At 35.4% G+C, this 26,727-nt stretch overlaps 3 protein-coding genes across 3 annotated transcripts; 2 read left to right on the top strand and 1 right to left on the bottom strand.

Moving 5' to 3' along the window:
- Nucleotides 1-833: 833 nt before the first annotated feature.
- On the top strand, nt 834-6,523 carry LOC112039743 (probable protein S-acyltransferase 6). The gene is made up of 7 exons (XM_065768226.1): nt 834-906; nt 1,004-1,269; nt 1,351-1,361; nt 1,624-1,795; nt 2,415-2,723; nt 5,328-5,561; nt 5,649-6,523. Exons 2-7 carry the CDS (start codon nt 1,147-1,149, stop codon nt 6,087-6,089), a joined length of 1,290 nt encoding a protein of 429 aa, XP_065624298.1. The 5' UTR covers nt 834-906; nt 1,004-1,146; the 3' UTR covers nt 6,090-6,523.
- A 2,155-nt stretch (nt 6,524-8,678) lies between these two features.
- LOC112039760 (protein indeterminate-domain 12) lies at nt 8,679-11,076 on the bottom strand. Its single transcript, XM_024072666.1, has 3 exons — nt 10,929-11,076; nt 9,768-10,164; nt 8,679-9,534 (listed from the first exon to the last, which is right to left on the bottom strand). Exons 1-3 carry the CDS (start codon nt 11,074-11,076, stop codon nt 8,679-8,681), a joined length of 1,401 nt encoding a protein of 466 aa, XP_023928434.1.
- Nucleotides 11,077-24,234: 13,158 nt separating this feature from the next.
- On the top strand, nt 24,235-26,727 carry LOC112026376 (probable aquaporin NIP7-1). Its single transcript, XM_024059054.2, is given in 6 exon segments — nt 24,235-24,303; nt 24,305-24,520; nt 25,742-25,966; nt 26,052-26,246; nt 26,414-26,475; nt 26,577-26,727. Coding segments are annotated over 6 exon segments (918 nt in total).

The following is a 26,727-nucleotide window of genomic DNA, read 5'->3' as shown; positions in this document are numbered from 1 at the left end:
CCCCCCCCCCCCTCCCCCAATAATAGTAAGTTTAACATTAATCTATTTAGTGAAATGAAGCACACTACCATTTGGGAGGAAAATTTACCTCTTGAGATAATAATATTTCAAATTTATGACATTAATGATTACTTTTCAGTTTTTATTATCAAGTCAAGATATTAATTAGTTTTAGTCATAAATCTCTTATTTGACAATAAATTTTTTTACAAATTGAGCTAACTGAAATTCAAAATAATATTTATTTTTAGAATATTCTATAATAATCCAATCATAAACTAATAACAAAATTTAATTAAATGAATTAATTACTAATAATACGGAATAATTTGGTCTATTGCCAACCATACTAGTACTAGCGCATTGATGAAAATGAGAGGGTATAGCGTAATTGATTGTCCGTGGCGAGGAGCGAAGACTAAAAAAGAGAGTAATAAAGATACTCAGAAATAAAGAAGAAGAAGAGAGAGTAAAGATAAAGACTAAAGTGCAGGTAGAGGTAGTGTGGAGAGAGAGAGAGAGAGAGAGAGAGAGAGAGGTGGCTCCGGCAAACAGTACCCCCTTGCAACTGTGTAGCTGTTGTGTTGTGTTGTGTATGTTTGTAGAGAGTCGCGACATTATCGTGAAAACCAGCGATCCCACATCTGTAGCGGAGAATAGGCCTTAGCCACGAAGGCAGTCAAACTCATCTCATCACTCTCTAATCTCTAATTATAATCACATCAGAGTATCTGCGTGTTTGGTGGTGGGCGAGTCTTTTGGTTTTGGATTTCCCCTCCACCGGCCACCTCTGCACATTCTCTCCCTCTTAGCTACCAAAAACACCAATAATCTCTTCTCTCTCACATTTCTCAATTCTTGGCAGCTTTTGGAGATCGGTTTCCACTTTTCCCCCTATCCACTGAGGTAAACAAAATCATTTTCATCATCATTCTTGTTTTTTTTTTTGTCCCAACATACTTTTTATTGACATGAGATATGCTTTGATTTTGCAAATTTTTAGGTACATTTTATTGGTATTTCTTTTGGATTGGTGGGGAAAGGAAACAGATCGTAGCAGAATCGGGTGGTTTTTTTTCCAAAATCCAAATGCACAAAAAGGATTGTATTTGTATGTGTAGTAGTGTTGCGCATTATTAATTAATAATGCAAAGCAAAATGTACACAACGAAACCATTACCTCAACAGCAGCTTTCCGACTCCAATAGACGTATCATCGATCCCAATGGACCCTCCCCTCTTGTTTATCAAGTTTGGAAAGGAAACAATGTGAGCAACTAATTTCCATTGTTTTAACCATTTAGCTTAGAAACTGACTTTTTTCTTTTTTTAAATAAATTTTTGATGCAGAGATTTTGCCTGGAGGCAGGCTTGTATTTGGTCCAGATTTGAGGTCGATTTTCCTTACAGTGTTTCTAATCGTGATGCCAGTAATTCTGTTTTGTTCTTTTGTTTCTCCGAAGCTAATTAATGAACTCCCTCACTCCGTAGCCAATCTTATTATAGCTATATGTGTTCTCTTCACAGGATATGTGAGTTCTTCCTCTTTATATTATTTCATACTCTGTGTGTGTGTGTGTGTGCTTGTGCGCGTGCCTCCATAATCTTTCACACATNTTTGCCTGGAGGCAGGCTTGTATTTGGTCCAGATTTGAGGTCGATTTTCCTTACAGTGTTTCTAATCGTGATGCCAGTAATTCTGTTTTGTTCTTTTGTTTCTCCGAAGCTAATTAATGAACTCCCTCACTCCGTAGCCAATCTTATTATAGCTATATGTGTTCTCTTCACAGGATATGTGAGTTCTTCCTCTTTATATTATTTCATACTCTGTGTGTGTGTGTGTGTGTGCTTGTGCGCGTGCCTCCATAATCTTTCACACATAGGATTCTAAGTTCATTAGATGTTTCCTAAGAGATGGTAATGAAACTGGTATTGGCTTTAGTAAAAAATTGTTTTGGAATCTTTGGTATGTACAAATCAAGTTTTATCTAGCTTATATTTCCTTAAGGAGACGGGAAAAGGGAAAAGCTTTTATGTTACTACAATTAATTAGATAATGGAAATCCAAGTTTGACTCAGCTATGACTCTGGATATTTAGTTGAGTTGATTCTTTTCTCATTTTCTTGGGAGCCAAATAAGGATATATAAGGTATGAGATTCAAATGGAGCAAAAGGAATGGAATAATTTAAATTTGTGAAATTACAAAATACTAGTCTATTGAATATGAAGTCTTGTATATATCTGATGAATGTGTTTTTGTAGCATTCTGTAAATATCTTTAATTGAGTTCAACAATGTGAAAAAAAAAAAAAAAAACTATGTTTGACAGTTTTTCATCTTGCATATTCTTTGCATTGTCAACTTTCATTAAAGATTTAATAATTAATGTTCTTGAGATGTCAACTATTGTAGGTTATAATTCTTCTCTTCCTTACGTCTGGAAGAGATCCTGGTATCATTCCTCGTAACTCACATCCTCCAGAACCCGAAGATGAGGCTGATGGCTCAAGTATTTCTGCTGATTGGCCTGGAAATCAGAATGGTGCTCCTAGTTTACCACCCATAAAAGAAGTTGTGGTTAATGGCATGGTAGTTAAGGTCAAATATTGTCAAACATGCATGCTATATCGCCCACCACGATGCTCTCATTGTTCTATTTGCAATAACTGTGTTGAGCGTTTTGATCACCATTGCCCATGGGTGGGACAGTGTATTGGGAAGGTACTTTCATTTTAAAACTTCTCTTCTGTATTGTTTTTTGCTTGAATTATAATTTGGGTATCCTCATTTCTCGTAGTTTCTTGATTATCATTGTGGATGACTATAAGGCTCTGAAAATGTTGAAGTTTAGCACACTTCAAGTCATGTGTGAAGGATGCTTATTTTTGGATGCCAACCTCTATTAGCTCTAAACTGTTGTTAGTTGCTTTTGTATTTTATTGCACGTCAAGTTGTCACATTCCTAACTTAGAAACTTGCATCTTGCATGAAAACAATGTTTCAACTTTAAACTATCTTGAGATAAAATTGGGTTTGAAAAAAGAGTTTGGTTAATGTATGCCCTTAGAGCACACATTAATCATCCATTTTAGGAAATTTTTATGGAAAAGCCAAAAAAGGTGTCAAAAAGTTACCTAAAACGGTTTACTATCATATGCCCTAAGGGCATACGTTAGTAAAACCCTTGAAAACAATTATGAAATTCATTCAAGGAAAAATCTTTAATCTGGGAAGTAAAACAAAAAGGCATTCTGATTGTGCACTTTACGTTGGCAAATACCATATGTTATGAATTCTTTTAGTGTTCTATTATTATATTTAAAGTCTAGAATACAATTTTATGCTCAACTTCATCAATTATAAATTTACATTGTTTCTATTTAAAGCTTATGTTTTAGACGTGTTTGTCTACAGTCATTAATGTTGCATTAGTGAAGTGTGCCTACACATGCACATACATTTATAAATCGTCCTATGCACTTCCAACCTAATTACCTCCTTGGGCTGGTATATTCTTCCTTGAGCTCCTTTGTCTGCTTCCAATTTCTTCTTGTGCTATCCCCTTACATCATAACCATGTGCATGCATTGTAAATGGTGGATGTAATGGTAGATGCTCAATAGTATGATTATAATCATTGGAAATATATCTATCAATCTAGAAATTCATCAATTGTAGTATGAAGAGTACAGTTGGGATATTTCTATTCTACATTTAGCTACTGGACCTCTCCTCTTAGGGGTTCACCCCCTATATCACTGGATTTCTGGCTCTCATTTGGCTGAAGTGAATTATTAAAATCATGTAAACTGTTAAAGATTACGTGGATTTTCAAATTACATAGTTTATCTGATGCTGTATAAATAGTTTATCTGATGCAGTATAAAACTTGCATTCAATTGAGCAAATTGCAATTGCTTATTCTTGAAATTGTATTAAAGTGATTATGTAATTCCTATGTGTTTTATTAATAAATATTTTTATAAAAAAATTGACTGCATAATTCCTTTTTTTCTTTTTAAGAAGTGATTGCATAGTTCCTGACAGAAGGAATCAGTAGTTTTTAAAATGTAATTAGTTCTAACATGTCACATGCATCTATTATAGAGTTAACCTGATTCATGCAGAATCTCCTTGTTTTCTTAAAAAATTTTGGCATTGTGTATTCCAATAATCAGATTTGTTCCTGGGAGTTTCTTTATCAGGGAAATTAATAATAACTTGGAAGGTGCTTTGTCACCAAAATTGTCACTTACTGTGGTGCTTTGTATGGAGTTTTCCCTTGTAGTAGAAGAAGCTTCCCGCATAGCTTTCCTACTTGCACAAATTTCCAAATTATCTTGGAAGGATTAATGCAAGGTTCTATATTGAGAATAGGATAATCTCATTTGAATTGGAAGATTGTTGGTAATCATTATGATTGGTTTGATTCTTTACTTTATACTCCTGTCCTATTTTGTTAGGACTATTTAGAAAATTCAACTTTTCATGAAAACATTATTAATTTGTTGTCTTTCAAAATAAAAATATTTAAGTTATCATAACTATCCTCATTAAGTTCTTTTTTGATGGAAACTATCCTCGTTAATATAAACTTTAATGAAATAGGGGTATTGACTTTTTAAATTAAGTAAAGTGTAAGTTAGGAAAGTTATCAATATTGGATTAAGATCTAGAGTTTTTATCCTATCAAAAAAAAGAAAAAAAAATCTAGAGTTTCTAAGGTAATCCCATTGTGGAGTTCCTAAATTCCTACCCATCCATTTTGAAATGAGTGCATTGGATTATATCACATCATTGACATTTAAAAAAAATTGAGTATCATCTCTTTGGTATCCATTTAAATTATTGATGATGTTATAAAATCCAATTCACTCATTTCAAATCAAAATGAATAGATAGGATTTTAGGAACTTCATGATTGAGTTACCGTAAGAACTCTAGAGGATCCTAATCCATCAATATTGTGTTTATTGACTATTCACAGTGGAATATATTTTGGGACATCCGAAAATAGAATATAGGATCAACAAAATGGGACTAACGGACTAATTGATAATTATATTCTTTAACTTTCTTAAAGAAATCAAAAGAGTTCTATTTGATGAGTTATGCAGTCAAACATGGATGGTTGTTTCCTCAATTGGGATGAGAGATGAATTTTCTCTTTATGTGCTTACTGTCATTCTTGGATGTGTGCATACGTATGTGATCCACTATTTCTAGTTCCTCCCTTAAATGACTTTCAAGAGATGATATTTCTAATAGGAAAGAAATATGTTTTCCTTTCATAGTCCTAACAAGGTTGAAGTGTTTTTCTTACAGAGGAATTACAGATTCTTCTTCATGTTTGTGTCCTCCACAACCATACTTTGCCTATATGTTTTTGCCTTCTGCTGGGTCAACATTAGGAAAATAATGGATGCTCATGATTGTAATCTCTGGAGGGCTTTCCTGAAGAGCCCTGTTTCGGGAATTCTGATTTTATACACATTTGTAGCTGCTTGGTTTGTTGGAGGTCTTACAGCATTTCATCTCTATTTAATTTTCACCAATCAGGTTCTTTTCTCCTCTTTACCGTTATTGCTGTTTGTGGTTCCCATTGGTTTTTATTTAGTTATTAAGTCATGTATTGCATTTCTGCAGACAACATATGAGAATTTCCGGTACCGTTATGATGGGAAGATGAATCCTTATAACCGTGGGTGTGCTCTCAATATTGTGGACATCTTCTTCTCTAAAATTCCCAGTTCTAGGAACAACTTCAGGGCAAAGGTTAAAGGGGATTCATCTTCTTTGTTCACCACTTCAATGCCATTGGGCCATGCCATGAGCCCGGAAATTCCCAAGAGAAGCTTTGACATAGAGACTGGAAAAAGGCAAGCTGTTGCTGCTGAAGATTTTGAAGATATACAGAGTCAGATGGAAAGTGTTGGTGGATTGGAGAGGTGTGGTACCCAGCCAAGACGCACAAACTGGGATCATAAACTGAACTGGGAGATGTCTCCTGATATACGAATGTTGGCTGGTGAGTTTGAAATGGAACGTGGTTTTACAGAAAGACAGAAAATTAATGGAGGCCTCTGAAGTTCGTTCTATGGCGTAAACTATTGTGGTAAGGGTAAAATTCTGATCTTAGAGCCAAGATAAAATTGCTAACCTGGCTGGTTGAAATTGGTTACTGAAGTCGTGCTGAACTTGAAGAAAAGTCTGCCTTCGGAAGGATGTTTCACCAATCACCATGCTATTTTATTCTTATAGGAAGAAATACACTAGTTCGGTTAAAATATGAAGAGGCACTTGTTGTACATCAAACTGCTTTCATGGATACTTGGGTGAGTGTTTTGTTATAATGTAACAGTTTTTTTTTTTTTTTTTTTTCCTGGGAATTTGGTTGGTTGATAATTCTCGGTGTGTTGGATAAATTAGCAGTGATACAGAAAAACCATAGATTATGTATTTTGTAAAAAAAAAAAACCCTCGATTATGAGATCTAATTTACTTGGAACTTGTCTTTTTCATTGATAGCTTTAATTAAAGGGCACACGTTAGTAAAAAACCCTCGATTATGTGTCCTTAGGGCACACGTTAGTAAAATCCTTAATTAAATAACTAACTATGAAAGAGTTTGTTTATTTGAATGACAGGGCGGCAGTGCAGGGCCTGTGGGGCTTTGTTTTTAGCTTTTTATGTTTCCCCTCTTCTCCTTTCTGCTTTTGCTTTCTTCTCTTTCGAGGTCTGGGAGGCCTGAACCCATGATTAAAGATATTTGGATGTTAACTTTGGCAATTGGTTGGTTGACCTGTAGAGAAAATTGGACTGGTCATGGTTGGTAGGACTGATTTTTTGTAACCTTACGTGATTCTGATTCTGTTAAAGTGAGTGCACATTCCTAGTTTAGGGGAGGTTGAAACCTTTGCTTGGAATTGGATAAAAAAATGTCCTCCTAAGTAGTTAGCGCTTATGAATAAAAGGTTGCATGGAAATGAATCCCAGAAGACTTGGTTGTGAATTTGTACCATGGCATGCTTTGAAGTAATCTGCCGAACTCTTACCAAATGAGCCTAAATGTTGTAGCATGTAATCTTAATTGTTTATTATTAGTTGCAATAAAGGGTTGTGGGGATTTTGTTACAAGATTAGTTGATTAAGGATTTAATAGCCAGTTAGTTACAGGTAGATAAAGCAACTAACTCTAGGCCAACCAAGACTGATTAATATTTCAACTACAACACTTCTGCTTACCAGGAAATAGAGGTTCTAACGAATAATGAAGGCATTTTCTACCTTCAGATGGCAATGGAATTGGAAATTTCAAAGTTTAGGGCAGAAAATCCTACAAATTGAATTTACACATGGAGGATGGTTAGTATGGCTTTAAGATGCTAAAGAATCATGTGTTCGCTAGTTGGGAAGACTTAATGAGAGCATCGCAAATCAGGTTTGAAACCTACTTCCTATGATGATCCCGTGGAAATCCTCACAAGACTCTAGCAAACATCAACTTCTGGCTGTGTATAAGGCTCAATTTGATAGCCTATTAAACATGTTGAAAGGCCTTCATGTGAAACATAAATTGAGTTGTTTCTTCAGTGGGGTAAGCGATGAGATCAGAATTACAGTTAGTGTGTTAAACCCCACACCCTTGAACACTAAATTTGCGTTAGCCAAGATTCAAGAAGAGCATGTTCTTAGCAATTAAAGGACCATGAAACTAGCGATTGATCAAGGAATGTCTTCCATTTTAGGTTTGCCCAAGACTAACAAAAAATCGAACGTTCCAGTTGAAAAGAGTTCAACTGCTCAAACAAGAGAAATAAGAAAGTAAGGATTATGTTACTATTATGTTGAGAATTGGAATGTGGGGCATAAATGCAAAACCCCCATGCTGTATTTGATGGAAGTAATACAACTGTTCATGAAAGAGAAAAAGGGAGTGCAGGTAGAAGAACTGAAGGATGAAGGGATGGAAAATTTGTAGAACGAAGCATAAACCTCCACAGAGCTACCAGAAAATTCATTATATGCTTTGATAGGAAGCCATAACCTAAGAACCATGAGGCTTTTGGGACGATTAATGGGCATGGTGTGGTACTCTTGATTGACACACGAAGCACTACAACTTCTTGGACCCTTCCATCTTGTCCAAGATTCAACTACCCAAGACAGGTTCCCAGAACCTTGAGGTCAAGATGGCATATAGATCTATGATCATAACTCATAAGTGAAGGTTTATGCACATCAGTTCATTTTCGTGTGCAAGGTAATAATTTTCCACAGATTTCTACATGCATTGGAGGTTGTGCTAGACCACCAAATATATATATATGTATGTTTGTCAACCTTGTGTTGTTCTTGTAATGCTTACACATCTTTGTCAGTATGAGTAGCTTAAAACCACCAATATGCTTTGTATATTTTCATTCTTGTAATGCACGAGTATATAAATTTTTGAATGAGCTCAATCTTTAAGGATATTACTGACTGATATCCTTGGGCTCAAAGGGATGAATACTAACTTGTTAACAAGCACATGGAGATATGTTATTTAATTTACCTAGATTGCCATAAAGTGATCAAAATCAATAGTTCTGCTTCCTTTCAAGGAAAAGCTAGACATAATCGGAACAGTTGGAGCATTGGATACGTAGTAGTACAAATTAAATCTTCCTAAACTCAATCGAGTTCACTATTCCGGGAGTGCATGCTTTGCTGTGCATTTGAATACTCCAACCCCATTACATTACTGTCATAGCTTCTTTTTCTCCCAACGCTCAAATTTCCAGCTGGTTCCACCCCTAAAAAATCGACAGTCATTTTTTCTCCTCCTCCAATGTGTACTTGTCTCAACAGATCACCAGCATGTCCGTTTTCAGAGTGCATAGAAAGAGTAGAGGGAAGCAATCCAGATTGAGAAACAGTGTAATTTGGTCGTTGCTTCCCTGTGTCCAAGGTTTTATCATTCGTTACTTGATCTTCCAGAAGAGAACCACTGTTGGTCATAGTGATTGGTCCCATATTTCCAACAACTGAAGAACTGTCCTGGACACACCCGGACAAGTTCATGCTGCCAGTGGCAGTGGAGTACCCAGTAGATCCTCTTAGGAGTATTGGGACAATTGAATTATCACTGATTTTAGCACCCATTTCTGCAGCTTTCTGTAACAAGGCTGTTGCAGATGTGTAACAGGAACCAATTGCCATAGGAAAGGCATTCGATCCACCTCCAGTGATAAAACATGTACCTGGTGTTCTTGGATTGAAATTAGGATCTATATTACCTGATATCATGGCTCCAGCAGAGTTTAAAGACACTGGCTTTAGTGAATTGCCAATGTTCTCATTTGATATTGATGAGTTCATGGCTGTGTTTGTATTTGAGCAGGAATCAGAGCTGGGCATTGATGAAATGATCAGCTCTTGTGCATGGTTCTGTAACATTCCGCCTGTGTTAGAAATGTTCTGGTTTGCCTTGTAATTTTCCTCTGTCAATGCATCGCAGAAGGCTCTATGTGTGACAAAGCTGTCCTTCCTGTACAAAGCATTGATCACAACAGCATATATTAGCACAAAGTTCTTTTCTTGTCTCCCATCATTTACAGAAGAAGAGAATAGAATATTGATGTATTTCTTTATAGTGCATGATATTGGTACCACAATCAATTAATAACTAAAACTAGCAAGATTTATCACTTATACTAAAAGCTGCTTACAGTCAGAAATACAAAAATATAAAAACTGAAAATTTGAAAAGAAAAGTTTCACCTTGAGAAAATTGTGCCACAATCACAATGATATTCTCGAGTCCCACAGATCTTGGTGTGAGCCTTCCAGTCTGATTGAACAGCATAACGTTTGGAGCACCTGTCACACTTCCATTTCTTTTCTCCATGCTTCCTACAGAAGTGTTTCTTGATGCCAGTTAAGTCACCTAAAGCCCGACTTGGGTCATGATGGACACAGTTTGGCTCTGGACAGACATACACCCTCCTCTTAACCTGTGAGTTTGGCCTTTGCTTCAGCTTCCAGGGCAAGTTGTGCCCTCTTCTGTGGAGCTGAAGGTTCTGATCTCTCTGAAATCCCTTGTGACATACCTCACAAATGTACCTATTTGTAGTCATTAGAGTTCTTGGTGACAGTGCTACAACTTCTGCATCTGGGTCTGCCAAAATTGCACACAAGAAAAGATGGCAAGCTAGCTGAGTTTTGGAATTATGTGTTCTCCTTTACAGTGCAGCTGTTTTAGAATGTGTTTGAAAGACGTGTCAACCAACCATCTTTCGAGAAGTGGAAATTTCAACCTGACGATGACTTGTTGAAATTGCACTATTGCGTTTAAATACTCTCTTTACACATTAGATGCCATGAGAAACATGAAAGTCTACCAAGATATATTACATTAGAGTTCAGTTATGACCCATTTAACTTTGCAAATACACATGCTAAAGCTCATGTATAGTCAATACAATTCACGAATTGGCATTTGCTAAATAGCCATATCTGCAAAGGCGGTCATATAACTAGGCACATGTTGATTATATGATGGCTGTGCAAGAATTGTCAAGTAGTAGGATGACAAAATAAACGGTTTTTAGCTAAATTTGTATTATGATTAATAATGTTAATAAAAATGGTTGCAGTGGTAATGTCAATTTAAAATATCCCAACATAAATCATCAGGTTCATACGGTTACTAAAAATTCAAACCGATTGTTAAGTTTGAGTTGAAAAATAGCATCACTCCAAATACAACATTAAGCAGTGTTGAAATATGCTTTTCCTAATTCTCGTTTTTATGGTGCATGTTTTCTTATGACCCAAAAATATAAATTGATGCTTTCGGAAAAATGCTCCTAATATATTTGTGCGACCAAGTTCTTAGATGAATGGGAATTTGGAAAAGAAATTTGTACTATTTTTGCTTGCCTGGATGCCCTGGAAGATTTCTTTTCTTTTTCAATATGGTGGAAGTAGTGGAGCCATCACCACCTTTTTCATTCTCTGTGGAAGTATGAGTAAGAATCGAGCTTTGTAACTGTTCATCATCTCCGAGTTCCAGAGCAAAGTTTGACATATTTGGGAGGATTTAATTATCCAACGTTTGGAAGAGGAAGCTGTTGATATATGCCAAGAGAAGGTAGGACTTCAGAGTAGCAGACAAGAAGGAAGTTCCATACCAACGTCAATCAAATACCATGCTCCATCATTTGATATTAAAGTTTAATTAGAATTCAATGAAAACAACGTTGCTCAATCATATAGTAATACGTAAGAGATAAAATCTCAATAAGAAATGATATTAGATGTTGGTTCTGTTTGTCCTTTTTGCAAGGTGAAGCAGAAGTCAGCAAATCATTACAATACCTATTTGGTTCTTATTATAACAAAATACACACATTAAAAAAAAATAAAATAAAAAAAAAATAAAACCACTCAATTTCTTTGTGAAATGCATACAAGCGTATCTTATAGATAAAAGATCCTATTTAATATCATCTAACTCTTACTACCAATCACTTAGAGCTAATTTTATTGCTATGCTTACTGCTTACGTTTCCACGCTATGATTTAGTTGAGACTGTAAATTATATGACCGGCAGATTCTATAAAATTCAGAAAGGACACAAGAGTGGATGCGAAACGAGAAATCCATCTGAAGAGACAATTTTTGCCTTCCTGTTTAAATATTTTTTAAGAATGTCATGCCACCTGCTTCTGTGATCCACCTGGGATACTCATTTCCATTGGCATAGTTGCGCTTGTCATTCTTGTTTGGCATTTAGTTTATGTAATTTTGAACGAGTTCATCTACATTATGTGGAAAAATTCAAACGGATATGTAATATGACTGATACTTTGAAGCTCTTACTATTTCTTCATGTACGTCTGCGCATTTTGTATCTGTAGTGGAAAACATTTACGCAATAGGGCATTGATTCTCACATACTATGCAATACTGTGAATATTGTGTATACAGAGTGTATGTAAGAGTGTGAGAACATTTTATCCCATGCAATATCAAAATTATTATAGCTTGCCTCACGTAGCTGACACAATTATGCAGTGATGCTCTATCAGGCTCACATCAACTACAAAATTTTAGATGCTGCATAATGCCACAATTGAAGATTGCATTAAGAAGCTCCAGTTCACTCTCTCCATCTCTTGGCTGTGCTATCTCCAATATTTTTGTTTGTTTTTAGACCCCTTAAAACACAACCAGATTAACCTAGTTAATTAGTCAAGTGATTATTTAGTCAAATTATTAGATCTAGGTTAACACAAATATATCATATCGTTGTAAAGTGCGGAAAATAAATAACACAACGATATGATAACCCAGAAAAACCAAACTAGTAAAAAACTTGGGGAGAATTTAACTTAGTTATCCTCAAGATAAAACAAATCCACTATGAAAGAATTGAAGTTTACACAATAACGACTTAGACTACTAACATCCTATTATTACCTCGAGTAGGAAACATACTATCACGATCACGTGATAGTTTCGAGTTCACGGACTACTTCTTTCTTGGATTCACAGCAAGTACAAGCACTCCCGCTTGTGTATCTTTAAGCTCTTGAAACTGCAACTGAATTGATCACCAAGCTCTCGACATCAATCTTGAGATTGGAAACCCTAAGTGTGTATGAAGGCAAACACCTCTAAATTTCACAAGAGTTTTACACACACAGCATAAAGAGCAACCTCAAAAAGTGGCCAGAGTTTTTCCTTTTATACTTAAGGCAAAACATAAAACCCTACACGTCAAACGGGCTTGAACTGAGTTGGAAAATTTTGCAAAAAAACAATTTGCACGAGCTTTAATCGATCGAGTCTAATTTTCGATCGATTGAGCCAGGCAGATTTACACTATAAATCTTGCAGTACACTAGATTCCAACTTTACACTTAAACATACTTTGAACAAGTCTAAAACAAGACTAAACGTATCACAGTTTGCCAACATTACAAATTAAAATTCTAATACATTTAAACCTAAAGTCTTAGAACTCAACACTTTTAATTGCAAACTCATATCCAATTACTAGCTACTACATGATTGTGAGGCTGTCACACGAAAGCTACACCAAGATCATATAACGTTTTGTAGGATGAGGCAATTTGGTCAATTACAATTGGTACCCAAAAAAAAAAAAAAAAAAAATTTATTACTCGTTTGATTTCTAGGGAACCTCAAACTTATAGCACTCAAATGCTTCCCCTTCTTCGAGCCAAAATTTTGATCACGTTCATCTTGGATTTATGAAAAATACAGTAATAATTAGCATATACTGAAAAGATTCATTTTGGGTAGGAGTTGTCTTTATTCAAACAACTATATTTTTCCACATGAACATAAGACATGCAAGATCCTAGAAGCTTGGACACAAACACATATTCTTCGACACAGAGAACCTTGAAAAATTAGGACATGATACAGTTGAGGTGCAATAACTAATTAATTTTGGACTCAATCAAGAACATTTTCAATAGTAATTGAAACAGTAATTATAAGGCTACTTTTATTCAGTCAACTTCTCCGAATATATTGTAAAAGGAAAGGATTAAGTTTTTTTCCTGAATGTTTTTAGTCATGACTAAAAACAGTCAATGCCATGATTCAATTTCCCTTCGAGCTCAGCTTGGAGTGGAGGTGGACATTGAGTACCACAAGCACCATATATGCATTGACTATCCACACAACAATTGTGGTATATATCCTTAACACACACTAGTGTAGTTAATCATTCTAGGCCACTGAAATTTGTCATCTTTGCTTGAATACAAGTTTCACATTTCTTTTAATCATCGTGCTTATATGAAATCATATCATGCTTTGACATAAACTTCAAGTATTTGAAATTTAAATGTCCTAATCTAGCATGCCACCAATATGAAAAATTAACAATATAAGCACATCTAAAAACTTCTATATTAATAATACTTAGTTTGTACATGTCATCGGTAGCATATCTCTTTCCTACAAATATCCTATTTTTGGACAAGATAAACTTGTCCGATTCAAGTACAGCTTTTACACCATTCTTACACAACAAATTAGCAGACATAAGATTCTTCTTGATATTGGGTACATGAAAAACATTGGTCAGATCAGCATCTTGCCAGAACTCATTTTCACATCAATGATGCCCTTTTCAAGAACCTTTGTTTTATTGTGGTTGCCCATTAGCACTTGTTGTTCTATGGAAAACTCATCATAAGTCCTGAATTGCTTTTTGTAGTTACACACATGCACCGTTGCACCTGAATCGAACCACCAATCAAAAGGATTTGCAATCACAGCCATATGAATTTCAGTGATCATATCAATATGTATGTCATTTACCATATCAACAATGTCCTCAATGACATTCATTTCAATGGCACTGCATTCTTCATCCTTTTTCTTGTTCTTTAAGAGTTTACATTCGCGAATGTAATGGCCTTTCTTTCGAAACAAGCTCAGTCCACTTTCAAGTACTTATCGGTCTTACTCGAACTCCCACTTTGAACATTGCTCACATTCACTTTAGAATTTTAGGCATCTCTATTGTGTAAGTGTATTTGGGTACAAGTATGTGTGTGTGCTAGTGCAAGGATATGCATGTATTGATGCAGGGGGGCGTGTGAACTAAGGTGTGCGTGTATTGTTGCAAGGTTGTGCGTGTGAGTGTGCATTGCATACTTGAGAGTAGTTAGTTAGTTACTGTCAGTTGATTATAGTTGGTTAGTTAGTTAGGGACTTGATGTATAAGATGAAGAGGAGTAGTTATAGATTGATTCATGGAATAATATCTTCATATTGGATCTCTTCTCTCTCTCTCTCTCTCTCTCTCTTTACATTCCTTCTTATACTTTGTTCTTGGAGGCCTATATCCCCTCGAAGATCAATCTTAACATTGGTATCAAAGCTTTGTTGATCCTAATTCACCACCATACTGAAACACAATCTAATTCCTAGAATACTGAGAAAATCACCACGATGTCTAAGGCCCTTGACTGCCATGAACAAACCTTACAAGAAATTCAGAAGCAATTGCAAACCCTCAATTTGTTTATGCAAAGAATAGCTGAAAATGAAGAAAAGCGTCGTAATTCTCCCATTAATGGGTCACGAGCTCTTCAAATTGGGAATGCCAATAACTTAGAGTCTTCTTCAGTGTGTACCATCAAGAACTTGAAGTTGGAATTTCCTCAATTCCATGGTGAAGATCCAACTTTTTGGATCTATAAGACCAACCAGTTCTTTTCATACCATAGTACACCTGAACATCAGAAAATAATTATGGTTTCTTATAATCTTGATAGGGAGGCTTTAATTTGGTTTCAAGATGCTGAACAAGCAGGTGGCTTTGCTAGTTGGAAGGTCTTCATCAGAGCTTTGTAGACTCGACTCACTAGGCTGAAGTAGACTACCACTGTGGTTTCCTATAAAGGTAACTTCAAAATCCTTTCTAATAGAATCAAAGGGTTGTCTGAATCTCACAAACTAAGTTGCTTTTTGAGTGGTCTAAGAGATAAGATTAGATTGCCAGTAAGTATGCTAGCTCCTAAGTCCCTCAATGATGCCTTTGGGTTAGTTAAGATTCAAGAAGAGTTCTTAATCAGTAATAGGAAGTCTTTCAAACCTATATCATATATCAGTAAACCTTCTATCTTAGGAGTACCTAGGTTGGAGGGCAAAAATGATTCTAAGGTTAAGCTTCCATTGCAAAAGCTAACTAATGCTCAAATGGAGGAGAGAAGAAAACAAGGCTTGTGTTATAACTGTGATGAGAAATGGAATTTAGAACATATGTGTAAAGGGGGAAAGCTGTTTTTACTGAAGGGTTAGGATGTGGATGTTGAGCCTTGTTCTAATGCTCAATTAGTAGAGTTAAAGGAAGATGGGGTGGTGTTGGGGCTTCAACAGAATGTGCATTTAGCTAACAATGTTGGTGCACCTGTTGAGATTACTTTATATGCTTTGCATCTGCTCAAACCATGAAGGTGAAGGGCAAGATCAAGAATCATGAGGTAGTGTGTCTCATTGATTTTAGGAGCACACACAACTTCTTGGATGTTGTTGAGTTGCACACTCTAAATTTCCATTAGATACTTCTCAAATTTTAGAAGTTAAGGTGGCTGATGGCAACTTTATTAAGATTGTAGGGGTTTGCCATGGAGTGACAATCATTATCTAAGGGTTTACATTTGTAGTGAATTTCAATGTGTTGCATTTAGGGGGGGGGGGGGGGGGGGAGGGTGTGCAGTGGTCCTTGGCACTCAATGGTTGTGCACATTGGGTGTTATTGTATAAGATTTCAAGCTTTTAACCATGAGGTTTTGTTATTTGGGTAAAGAAGTGTTCTTACTGGGTCTGCATCTGTCACCTTCAACCTTTCAGAGGCAGACAATTTGTTTTCCAATGGAGAAAAGAAAGGCTTGGTCCTCCATATTGCAACTGCCACCAGTTCTGGTTCTGATGTTCAACCTTTGTTACCTACTGCCCTATCAGACTTGTTGGCTCAATTTTTCAAGGTGTTTGAAGTTCCTCCAATCCGTGGGCATGAACATTAGATTGTTCTCAAAGATGGCACACCATTAGTCTATGAAAGACCCTACAGATACCCCTATTTCCAAAAGTTTGAAATTGAGAAAATTGTAAATGAATTACTAGAAGTTGGTTCAATCCAGCCTAGCCAAAGTCCTTTTTCCTCACCTGTTTTACTTGTTAGAAAAGCTGATGGTAATTAGAGGATGTGCCTTGATTATAGAGTACTCAACAAGGCCACCATTAATAATAAATTTCCAATTCCTATGGTGGATGAGTTGTTAGATGAACCTTTAGGTTCCACCATCTTTTCTAAGTTGGATTTGAGGTCAGGGTATCATCGAATTCATATGAAACTTGAGGATGTTCCTAAAGCAGCCTTTAGGACTCATGAAGGTCATTATGAGTTCCTTATGATGCCATTTGGGTTAACAAATGCTCCTTCAACATTTCAGGTTCTCAAGAATGCTACTTTTAGACCTTTTTTGAGGAAATTTGTGCTGGTTTTCTTTGATGATATTTTGGTTTTTAGTTCCAATTTTTCTGATCACCTTTCTCACTTGAAGATTGTGTTAGAGGTCTTGCACTCTCATCAATTGTATGCTAAGTAATCTAAATGTGTGTTTGGGTGTGCTGAGGTTGAGTGTTTTTGCCATATCATATCAGTGGAAGGGGTGAAAGTGAAAGCTAATCCTAAGAAGACCTTGGCTATGCAATGATGGCCAATTCTCCAAAATGCTAAGGCTTTGAGAGGGTTTTTGGGTCTTACAGGTTACTATAGGAAATTTATCTAAGGTTATGGGGCTATTGCCCAGCCTTGACTGACCTCCTCAAGAAAGATGGGTTCCATTGATTAGATAAAGCTCTTCTTGCTTTCAATGAACTCAAGGCTGCAGTAGCTCAACCTCTAGTTTTGGCTTTCCCAAAATTTTCAAAGGCTTTCATCATTGAGTGTGATGCTTCAGGATATGGGTTAGGGGCTATTTTGATGCAAGAGCAAAGGCCCATTGCTTATCATAGTTAGGCCTTGAAGGAAAACGTCTCCATTTGTCTACTTATGAGGCTAAACTGCTTGCCTTAGCCACTGCAGTTAAGAAATGGAGGCCTTACTTGTTGGGCAAAACCTTCATTGTGAGGACATATCATTAGAGTTTGAAGTTTTTATTGGAGCAAAGAATTGCCACACTAGCTCAACAAAAGTGGTTGGCTAAGTTGCTAGGTTATGCCTTTATAATGGAACACAAAAAGGGGATTGAAAACAAAGGGGCAGATGCGCTTTCAAGGAGGTCTGATTACATTTCTATGTCAAGTCAGCATGATGAGTCTCCCAAGGCTAGTTGTTTACTGCTTCTTTTAGTTCCTGATCCTACTTGGTTGCATATTCTCAGAGATAGTTACTCTCAAGACCAATTTATGCAGCAACTTATTCAATCTATTCAAGCTGGTACTACTCACATTGGATTCACTTGGCAAAATAATCTAGTTTTCTACAAGGGCATATTCTTCTTGGGTCCTCAATGCCCTTTGAAGACTCAAGTGTTGCAGCTAGTTCATAGCAGCCCTATGGTTGGTCACTCAGGTTTCCTCAAGTCTTATTAGAGGGCTAAAAGTGAATTTTTCTAGCAAGGGATGAAGGTAGATATCAAAGCCTTTGGAGATTCCTACCACCTTTTGGACAGATGTAAGCTTGAATTTTGTTGAAGGTCTACCTAAGTCCCAAGGGTATGAGATAATCCTAGTTGTGGTTGATAGGTTGACAAAATATTCCCATTTTGTACCTATCTTTCATCCCTATTCTGCAGCCAAGGTAGCTTCCTTGTACATGCACTATATCTTCATATTGCATGGCATGCCAACATCTATTATGAGCGATAGGAATGCCACATTTACTTCATTGTTTTGGTCTAAACTATTTAGGCTACAAGGAGCTAATTTGGCTATGTCCACTGCTTACCATCCTCAAAATGATGGTCAAACAGAAATTGTGAATAGAACCTTGGAGCAATACTTAAGGGCCTTCACTAATGACAGTCCACCCAGATGGGCTGAATGGTTGCCCTTAGCAGAATTTTGGTTTTACTCCAATTTCATACCTGTTTGAAGTTAACCCTTTTTGAAACTCTATATGGTTTTCCACCTCCTACATTGCAATCCTATGTGCCAGGTGATGCCTTATTATGTTAAAGGGAAGCTGTCCTAGTTACTCTTAGAACAAATTTAGCTACTACCCAGTAGAGGATGAAGGCATAAGCTGATAAGCATAGACATGATAGATCTCTTGAGGTTGGTGATTGGGTCTATTTGAGGTTGCGGCCTTATAGACAAAGAACTTTGGCCTATAAAGGTAAGTGGAAGCTATGACCTGGGTTCTTTAGACCTTTCCAAGTGCTATAAAAGGTGGGGACAGTCTCTTACAAGCTGGATTTGCCTCCTGAAGCCAAAATCCATCTTGCTTTTCATGTCTCATGTTTGAAATTAAAGCTTGGCCTGCAAGTTCATCCTATTCCTACTCTACCTTATGTGGACGTTGAAGGTCAGGTGTGTGTTGAACCTATCAAGGTGCTGCAAACCAGGTCCAAGTCACTGAGGTCTAGAGAGATTACTGAAGTCCTGGTTTAGTGGTTTGGTTGTTCTTCAGAAGATGCCACATAGGATTCCCTGCATCAGCTTCAGTTGTCATTCCCTCACCTTGTGGCGAAGGTGCTTTAAATAGGAGGGGGTAATGTTAGGCATCTCTACTGTGTAAGTGTATTTGGGTACAAGTATATTTCTGTGCTAGTGCAGGGGTATGCATGTACTGATGCAGGGGGTGTATGTACTAATGATGAGGTGTGCATGTATTGCTGCAAGGCTGTGCGTGTACGTGTGCATTTCATACCTGAGGGTAGTTAGTTAGTTACTGTCAGTTGGTTATAGTTGGTTAGTTAGTTAGGGACTTGATGTATAAGATGAAGAGGAGTAGTTATAGATTGATTCATGGAATAATATCTTCATATTGGATCTCTCTCTCTCTCTCTCTCTCTCTCTCTCTCTCTCTCTCTCTAATTCTTTACATTCCTTCTTATACTTTGTTCTTGGAGGCCTAGATCCCCTTGAAGTGATCTACCATTCAATCCTTCTTCTTGAATCTTAACATAGAATCGATGTTAGTCCCATCTCTAACCCGACTTTCCTCTTCAATTAGAAAATGTTGTCCAAATTGTTCTAAAGTGAGATCTTCTGACACATGCAGAAGCTTCTTCCTAAAATTATTCCAACTTGGTGGGAGTTTTGCAATGATTGTACCCACTTGGAATGATTCAGGAATATTGATTGATAAATTAAGGAGTTTATTGACCTAAATCTGTAACTCATGTACTTATCTAAAAATCGAGATATTATCAAGAATTTTATAATCAAAATACTTTTGAATAATAAACTTATTCGTACTTATTTTCTCAGTTTTGTACATTGCTTCCAAAGCATTCCAAATATCCTTCAGTGACTTCATTAATGTGTAGAGATCAAAGAGACAATCCAAAAGAGTATTGAGAATATGCCCTCTGCATAAGAATTCATCTTCCTCCCGTTTCTTTCTTTGTGCCTTTATCTCATCAGTTTCTTCATCATTTGCAACAGGAAGATGCATCAAATTGATATCTAAGACAGCAGAGTTTGAGTGCAGTAAGTAGGAGTTTCATCTTGTCTTTCCTTTGAGAGAAATTGGTTCCATCAAAGCCATCCAATTTCACCAACTCATGATACAACATCTTCAATGCTAATACACCACTTGTTCCTTCCATCGTAGGAAATATTGTCTAAGATTGTTGGGGATATTATATAAAGTAATAATTGAAGAACAAGGTTAACATAAAAACAAATAGAAAATAGATAACTTGGAATTACAATATTGTTTCCTTAGACAATATTTGCCCCCCACACTATTGTTGCTAAAGAGTTATCGTGAATTTGTCCTCAAGATACAATCAAGATGTTGGGTTCTACAGATAGCAATTCTGGAGAATGACCACAGGATTTCAAGTGAACATAAGCTTCTATTTATACCCATAGGGTTACATTTCATCAAAAGGCACACATGGAGAGTTAAAATGTTTCATAAAAACAATTCTCAAGGATTGAAACATCTTTAAACTCTTTGAACAGTCACCAAAAAATTTTGTAGAAAAATCCGGTTTCATGATTTTTGATTAGTCGAAAGTTGCTTCTGATCGATTGAGTGCTCTTTTCGGCCAGTCGAACATGAATCGAGTAGCTATCGAGACATCCAAAGACTCCAGGAGTTTTTCTTTATCATTTCAATTGATCAAGCCAAAGATTCGACTAATCGAAAATGCTGTATTTTGAATTTTTACTTCGAAAATTTCAGAGCTTGAATTTTCACTTTATGAAACAATATTCTCCTAACTCAAACATCATTATTACAACCTATCCTTGTATATACCTATATACAACAATTTTCTACGTCATTTTTTGGGTTATGCTGAAGTTGGAAATTGTAATTGCTAGCTATGCTATTAATTCTCCATGTTGTCATGAAGATGCTCCAAAAATATTCATAGGAAAGGGCAAGACTGACATTTGGGGCGAGAGAAAATCTAGAGATAAATTTGATATCGTTGGTCATATCACAATCCGCTTTACATGGAAAAAGTTTTATTATATTTGTCTTTTTGTTGAAATTGGATAGTTATAATTAGATTGTATCATTTTTTTCTAAAATTTTTTGATATATATAATAAGATTTGAAACTTATGGGTCTATTTCATTGTGATTTTTTTTATTATCATCTTATTAATTTAGATGAGATTCAAATACAAATTTCTTATTTAATAACAAGAGACTTTACTAATTTAGTTAACTAGAATATACATCTCAATATCTACTTAAAGCAGTAGCTTAGCTTTGACTTTGCTTACTATGGTTGCATATACCTTAGCTAAGAGAGCTAGATTTTTGTTTCTGCTTACTATGGTTGCATATACCTTAGCTAAGAGAGCTAAAAGAGCATGTTCCTTCCAAGGTTTTTCAATTTGTGTTAGCTGACTTTCTGGCAACTTGATCAATAAAGTTTCTTGGTATTTTCTCTCCAAAAAAGCAAAAAAAGAAAAAAAAAAAAGAAAAAGAAGAAAAAAAGAGAAAGATATAATTATATTTGCATGGTGATACTTGCTATATAATTAATGAAAATATTGAGTTTGTCAAGAATTGGAGAGAAGACCGTAAGACCATTGTAACTAAAGTAGTATTTGTCCCTTTCCTTCTTCTCAAGCCAGATAATAATTGAGTTTCAACCATGGCGGGAAAGATGGATCAAATGCTCTGATACCAAATGATAAGCACCTTGAGAATTTAGTAAGGTTCATGTATTATGGTAGATCTCTTTGAGGGATCTGGACCTCCTTAAGAAGAAGATAGGGATAAGAACAGAGATTGAGAGAGGAAGAGAGTAATTCAATCTTATTAAGCTTCTTTTCTTTAATTACAACTTTGCCCCCTTTTATACAACCCATCTGAGTACACCAATATGTAACTAATTACCCTAACTGCCTAATTGACTAAACCCAGCTGTCAAGCATTGCCACTATTCAATTACACAATTACATGCAAGTACAAAATTACACAATTACATATTACACAGATACTTATCACATTCCTTTCAGTTCTTCATGGAGCAGGAGCCTTCCCCATCTAAAACTTAACAAATGCATGATGAAGCATTAGGAAAAAATAAATAAAGACATTACATAAATCTTTAAAAACTCAACTTCTTATAAAATGACTTAAGGAAATTCATTTGAGGATAAAATAATAAATAATTGAACAAGCATAATCGTTTATCAAACAATCTCCTATAGCTATCACAACAATGATCACCATAAGAAGCAAACATTGGACTTATATGGTAGTTGTTTATGTTTTTCATATCCTATATATTGTGTAGTTAATTTTCATACTAATTTAAATCATGAATTAACTTAAAAGATTATGTTTTTTCTAAAATATTTGAAACAAAAGGTACTCGCATGCAACATAAAACAAATACAAAAAATTTTAAACTTATCAAATGAGAAGGCAATAAAAAGCTAATTTGTATTTTGGCAAAAATAAGACTTAAAACATGCATGAAAACTTGAAATATAAAATTTGGTGAACAATGCATAATGCGACCCTAGGCTTTACCAAAAAAAAAAAAAAAAGTTGTACCTAAACTTTAGAATACACTATATAATAAGATTTTTCTTTTTCATTTCTTTTGGCTGAAAGGGTTATAAATTTTAGACTTCCAGTAAAGAATTTATCAATATTACAATCAAAAAACTTTTAATTATTCAATGCTAATTGTAAAATTCAAATGAATGTTTGATTAAAAATGAATTCTATCTTTAATGTATATAAAACCAAAGAATTCGACATTTTGTTAACTTTATAATATTTTGCCACATAAACTTTTAAATCCTCAAAATTTTACACTTTATTATTCTAATATATAATTTTTAATTTATTTTAAATTCTATTCTACATTTAAATTAAGTTTAAACCCTCTATTAGACTCTTGACAGTTGACATGAAATATTTTCTTTAAATGGTTAAATAAATAGTTCTAATATACAAATATAATCATGATAAAAGAGAAAAAAAAAAATATATATATATATATATATATATCATTTTTTGTCATTACATTGGGCATGGTAGGTGAAGCATATCTAAATCTGATCCTTTGGGATCCTAGTGGTTGGAATATTTGTTATTTAGAATGATATCTTATGTTATGACCACTATGGCATGATTTCGTTGGCCCACTTCAAAAGACATCAAGCAATGTTCAATATTATAGTTCCTCTCTTTTATCTTGGTACTTTCTATGAAGTCATTCTTGATACGAAATGTAATTTCCAAAATCCCAACAAGAGTAACTGTGATTTTTTTTTAACAACCAATTTACTAAATACTTGAGTAAACGAAAATAAATAAACAAATATTAGGGATTGTGGAGACAAATATGTGAGAATAAGGTCAATCTCAAGTTCACATTGGAATTATAATAAAGTGTAAACCATCCGAGAGCAGTGCACAAAATTAGAAACTTGATTCTATTTGTGGCCAAAAGAAAATGAAAATGATACCATACATCAAGCAAACCAATTTCCCAAGTTGTGCTTTCGGCAAACAAAGTTGGTGAAACTGTTGGAAATCATGTGTATATCAAATACATATAAGAGGAAACATTACAAAGATTAATATAATTGTGCTTGTGCCTAATTCCAATTGAGTCAAGTTGGGTCCAATACCAACACAAATTAATTGGGAGTGAGTGGCTATCTACAAACTCTTGAAGCCCCACATCCCATTGGAAAAATTAAATGGGCAAAAAAAAAACTTTCAGTGTACAAAATCATCAAAATGCTTGTGTTTGGGGAGCCAAATTAAGATTGTTTGGGAAAAGATGGTTGACGTCTTAAATTGAGATGGTTAAGAAGCATGGATAACTATTTTCCTCCTTTTGAAAGAGACACATGAATTGTGTTGCAAACCCAATTTCATTTTCCTCTCAAACTTCAACCCTCCAACTCCAAAAGAACCGAAATTGTGTGAACAACAAACAACTCTACAATATTTAACCCACCCTCTTTTAGACCAATGACTATCCCATATTCCCATTGCACGCAAAAAACTGATGCTTTTCTATTCTACATGTTCTTTGCACCTCTAGAATTCTAAAACGTCATTAAAGACTCAGTTACATGCTTGTTTGAACTTACAAAACTCTGTTCTTTGAGAGTGAATGTGAAAGTTGATCATGAAAGGCTTGTTGGAAGAGCAACTACCTCATCACACTTCAAACAATGCTTCAACTTGTGACCAGTCTAAAGACGATCAAGAAATGGGCTCTAGTGCCATGTCAAAGAGTGGAAATGTCTTCAGCAACTCAGGCTTTAGCTGCTTTCCACGAGGAATGGATCTAAACCTTGGACGTGTGGTAAGAGAGATTAGGCCCTTTTCACAGTCTTGAGTCCCTAACGGGCTTAGAATAATTGGCTTGCCACTTAATTTTCCTAAATGAGCTTGTGATATCATTTACAAATTACAATCCACCCAAGGATTGAGGCAATGCTTTTGTTCTTAATGGTGATTCAAACTACTTGCACACCATATGGTGCCGTTACTGGCCATTTTTTCTAAATAATAATTTTTTTAAACATTTGCTTAATGTTTGAAATTTATTAAATAAAGGGTTCATGAGTGCCCTTATCAAGGTAAAATTTTATAATATAGTCGATTGGTTTTTTCTAAGAAGTCAAGTCACTTTTAATTTAAAGAACATATTTTTATTAATTTTTGCTATTTTCCAATGAAGGTGGAACCCTTGTCAAGCCTCCTTAACCGGCACACAAGGACACCCATTAACAAAAAGCTTTAAGAAATTAGAACTTCTGATATCTTGACTCTTGTAGTTGTAGAGAGATGAGTTTCGAAGTCTCTTCAAAAGACGAGGTTCACCTCCATACTAGACATCATGTTCAAATGGAAATGGTCTTTTGAAAAGGCGAATTTCATGTTTTCAAAGACTATCTTATCAAATAACTTTCAAACATTGCTAATTTTTACCCTAAATTTAATTTTTAAAAAAATTATTTAGCAAAAATGGCCTGGCTTTACTACTTACTCATCCAATTACTTGATCATTTGCTAAATTTTCGAATAGTCATGATATGGACTTATAAGATATTGGTTCAGCATGGGAAACCAAGCATATAGACTCATTTATGCAACAACTGAGGAGAAGTAAATTAACAATATTCCAATCTGGATCCTTTGTGTATGGTAAAGAAAGCACAAGACAGAGAGGGACTGAACTCTAATAAACAAGCCTAGCTTAGGAATTAGGAGTTGCTAGAATGGAATTTAATGAAAGGGTAGTATAATGCATTGTTCAATCAACAATGTAGACGTAATTTCCTTTTCTTTCTAAAGCAAGAAAATGCTTTAAATAAGTTCCAGTTTTCAAATTCAAAAATAATCATACGCTCAGTATGTTAATCAATTCAGCAAAAGCTAGAAGCTTTAAAACTTTCTATACACTATAAGCATAATTTTATCATATAAAAAGTTATCTAAAGTTTGATTGGAAGGCTGTGACTCCTTCACTAAAGATTATTTTGGTAATCATTCATGTAAGTTTGATTTATAATATATGCAGGCTTTAGCAGAGATGGTAGGGACTTTCATTTTGATGTTTTCGGTATGTGGGATCATAGCATGCACCCAGCTGGTAAAAGGAGAAGTGGGTCTCCTGGAGTATGCAGCCACAGCAGGATTGACAGTGGTGGTTGTGATTTTCTCAATAGGGCCTATCTCTTTTGCGCATGTTAATCCTGCCATCACAATTGCTTTTGCAAGCTTTGGTCATTTTCCATGGTCCAAGGTATATAATTTTAGTTTTTTTTGGATATGTATAATGTGTAGGAACTAAAATTGAAGTTGTCCCTTATTGTGTGACTGTGTAACAGGTTCCACTCTATATAATTGCACAAATCTTGGGTTCTGTGTTGGCAACATATGTTGGACAGTCAGTTTATGGTGTTAAACCAGAAATTATGACCACCAGGCCACTACAAGGTTGCAATTCTGCCTTCTGGGTGGAGCTCATTGCAAGTTTTATAATCATGTTCCTAGCTGCATCATTGACATACCAAGCTCAATCTGTAAGAATTTTGAACCTTTACTGTGTGTTGGTTCAGCTTGTACTACAATTAGGACTAGGATTTTGCTTGCTTTAGAAGTACATGGACCCAAGAGGGTCCAAGATACCTTTAACAACATTAATGAAGAGTTTATAATTTCCATTAGTTAAATTGAAAACATTTTGCAGGTAGGCCCCTTGTCTGGCTTTGCTGTTGGAATAGCCATTGCACTAGCTGTGTTAATCACAGGGTAGGTTCAAACCTTAAACTTGTTTGCAATTGCTTTGAATTTTGTTTTCTTTTCTTACTATTATTTTTTCTTGTATAAATTTCTCTGGCTTTGCATATCAGGCCAGTTTCAGGAGGATCAATGAATCCTGCAAGGTCATTAGGGCCTGCAATCATTTCATGGAAGTTCAATGACTTATGGATATATGTAACTGCCCCAGTCATCGGAGCTGTTACAGGTGCTCTACTGTTTCGTGTTCTGCGTCTTCAATGA

This window comes from Quercus suber, unplaced genomic scaffold (assembly GCF_002906115.3).
Source record: "Quercus suber isolate HL8 unplaced genomic scaffold, Cork oak 2.0 scaffold_907, whole genome shotgun sequence".
Taxonomy (NCBI): Eukaryota; Viridiplantae; Streptophyta; class Magnoliopsida; order Fagales; family Fagaceae; genus Quercus; species Quercus suber.
The sequence above is the reverse complement of the archived record's forward strand: the minus strand, read 5'-3'. Positions and strand labels throughout refer to the sequence as shown.